Consider the following 2,686-nt stretch of genomic DNA (forward strand, 5'->3'; position numbering starts at 1 on the left):
AACTAGTGAATTAAGTTGAGGAGAGTGATAAAGGCTACTATTGGAGGCGTAGGTACAGTACGAACATTGACTATGAGACCACAACAATCATGCACCCCCGTCCATCTTCAACGCCCTATCTCCAACACTATAGATTTTTCAGTATTACAAAAGCACGAGCCGATATACCGTACATCGTCATACAATTGATAAGTTGTTTAAAAATACATTTCTCAGATTATTATGTTATAAAATATGATGTACTAACTTGTGTTCTGATAACACCGAAAATTTTCTCCTCCAACACATCATGCATGCTCAAATTGCCCTATTAATACTGTCGACATACACATTATGTTATATACATATTTACATAACATTTCCGTGACAGCAATTGTCAAATAGTAAAAGAGTGTCGTGTGTGGGGAGGAGGAGCTGCAGAAGTGGCTTTATGAAGATGGTGGGCTCGACGTGGGCCCGGAGGGAAGGAGAGGGGACAAGGCATGACCCTTGACAAGGAAATGGTGGGGCCCACGAAGGGTGCATGACTTCGATTACTGAATCGTTGACGTGGCGGCGAAACGCCATGATGGCTTTTGATTCAGGGTGGGGCGATTTCCTCGGTGGCGTCCCCGGCCATGTCGTGGCACACCGATGCACTCATATCGCCTTGCGTGTTTATCAAGCCTGTCTCTCAAGCCCAATGGGCCACTCTTCTCCAGGTATTGGGCTTATGGGGAATAATGGGCCTAATTTCAGCAAAAGCGTTGAATGCTTAGAAACTGAAAGCAGAGGGAAGTCTTCTTCCTGTGCGAGTCTCTTCGTTTCGCAGCAGCAGATACAATTCGCAATCCGCTTCCATCTCAAACTGCGTCGTTTGGATCCCTGGTTAGATCCCTTGCTCTTTTACTGCATTTCTTGTAGGATTTTGAATTGGGTGTTGCGTAGTGTTTTAGCATGAATGCGATATTCCTCTTAGGAGATCTCAGTGCTGAAATTTTGCTGATTATATTGAGTACATAATTTGGGTATTTGCTCTGTTTGATTGTTTTTTTGTTTTGTTTTGTTTTGTTTTTTTTTTTTGTTTTTGTTTTTTTTTTCTCTGATATCGTTAATGTTAATGCTGAAAACACGAAACCATCTTGCTTCTTTCTACATTTTGATATATTGTATCGAATTTTCTCGGCAACCAAACAGATGGGTTTTTGAGGAAAAAAAAAACTAATGATCTCGTAATTGGAGGATTCGGGATTCTCTGGAGGGGTCATTAGAATTTATAAGATTATAATTATTTTTATTGAATTTTCGGTGATCTTATTGATATGAAGTTGTTGAAACATTAACAAAGGAGTAGAGAAAATGCCTGGACAAAAGGTTGAGACTGGTCACCAAGACACAGTCCATGATGTGGTCATGGATTACTATGGTAAGCGCCTCGCCACAGCTTCATCCGACAACACAATTAAGATAATTGGGGTGAGCAATTCGTCCTCTCAGCATCTTGCAACCCTTACTGGTCACCAGGGGCCGGTTTGGCAGGTTGCTTGGGCTCATCCGAAATTTGGGTCTTTACTTGCTTCCTGTTCTTATGATGGGCGTGTCATACTGTGGAAGGAAGGTAATCAGAATGAATGGACCCAAGTTCATGTTTTTGATGACCACAAATCCTCTGTGAACTCGATTGCTTGGGCTCCTCATGAACTCGGTCTTTGTTTGGCGTGTGGTTCTTCTGATGGGAACATCTCAGTTTTCACTGCAAGGTCGGATGGTGGCTGGGATACCTCGAGGATCGATCAAGCTCACCCAGTTGGTGTCACCTCTGTTTCTTGGGCTCCCTCAACAGCCCCAGGTGCTCTTGTTAGTTCTGGTCTGCTTGACCCTGTTCAGAAGCTGTGTTCCGGTGGCTGTGATAATACTGTAAAAGTGTGGAAGCTTGGTAATGGCGTTTGGAAGCTGGACTGCTTTCCGGCTCTTCAAATGCATGTTGATTGGGTCAGGGATGTTGCTTGGGCACCCAACTTGGGACTACCGAAATCTACGATTGCCAGTGCCTCACAGGATGGTAAAGTGATTATATGGACTGTGGGCAAGGATGGGGATCAATGGGAAGGTAAGGTGCTACATGATTTCAATGCACCTGTTTGGAGGGTCTCATGGTCGCTGACTGGAAACATATTGGCTGTGGCTGATGGGAACAACAGCGTGACATTATGGAAGGAAGAAGTAGATGGCGAGTGGCAACAGGTGACAACGGTTGAGCCATAGAAACTTGTTTTTGAAATTTTGCTTCTGTTACAGCAGATTATATCTGAACCTCTTTATCAACATAGCTCCTTTCATCAAAGTATCATAAAATTGATCACTTTTGATTAATGTTGATGAACCCGAAAAATTTCCTACCATGTTGCTGGAGATACATCTTTTCGAGCAATATGCAGTACACTCAGTTAGACTGTTTTGTGTTTATTGACATTTGGACGTGGTTTGATTTGCATGATCTTATTTTCTTTCAATGTTTATCAAATTCTTTTGCAGCTGCACATTACACATTGCATACTTGCAAGTTACTCTAACTACTCAAGGTGATGTAAGTTATATGCTTGTTTGTATGCTGCATTTGTCAAATGAAGTGAGGAACCAAGTTCACATCTTCATTTTCTTCTTTGTTTTAGTCTCTATTCATTTAAAGGTCTTGCGGTTTTGTTGT

General features: G+C 42.2%; 1 protein-coding gene across 3 annotated transcripts; it reads left to right on the top strand.

Annotated features, from left to right (window-relative positions):
* The first annotated feature begins 728 nt into the window (after window positions 1-728).
* LOC137708249 (protein transport protein SEC13 homolog B) lies at window positions 729-2,473 on the top strand. 3 transcript variants are annotated; one of them, XM_068447286.2, is made up of 2 exons: window positions 729-867; window positions 1,308-2,473. In XM_068447286.2, the coding sequence occupies exon 2, from the start codon at window positions 1,339-1,341 to the stop codon at window positions 2,242-2,244; it is 906 nt and encodes a 301-aa protein (XP_068303387.2). In that variant the 5' UTR covers window positions 729-867; window positions 1,308-1,338; the 3' UTR covers window positions 2,245-2,473. The 3 variants fall into 3 exon arrangements, with proteins under 3 accessions (XP_068303387.2, XP_068303388.2, XP_068303386.2); XM_068447287.2 differs by having other exon boundaries at window positions 733-867; window positions 1,334-2,473; XM_068447285.2 differs by having other exon boundaries at window positions 745-867; window positions 1,328-2,473.
* Window positions 2,474-2,686: the final 213 nt, after the last annotated feature.

The sequence above is a fragment of the Pyrus communis genome, chromosome 17 (assembly GCF_041283825.1).
Source record: "Pyrus communis isolate YQ-2024b chromosome 17, ASM4128382v1, whole genome shotgun sequence".
NCBI classification, from domain to species: Eukaryota; Viridiplantae; Streptophyta; class Magnoliopsida; order Rosales; family Rosaceae; genus Pyrus; species Pyrus communis.

Bases quoted from the DNA above. Each gene is read 5' to 3' on its own strand.
- LOC137708249 (XM_068447286.2), top strand. From the start codon at position 1,339: ATGCCTGGACAAAAGGTTGAGACTGGTCACCAAGACACAGTCCATGAT.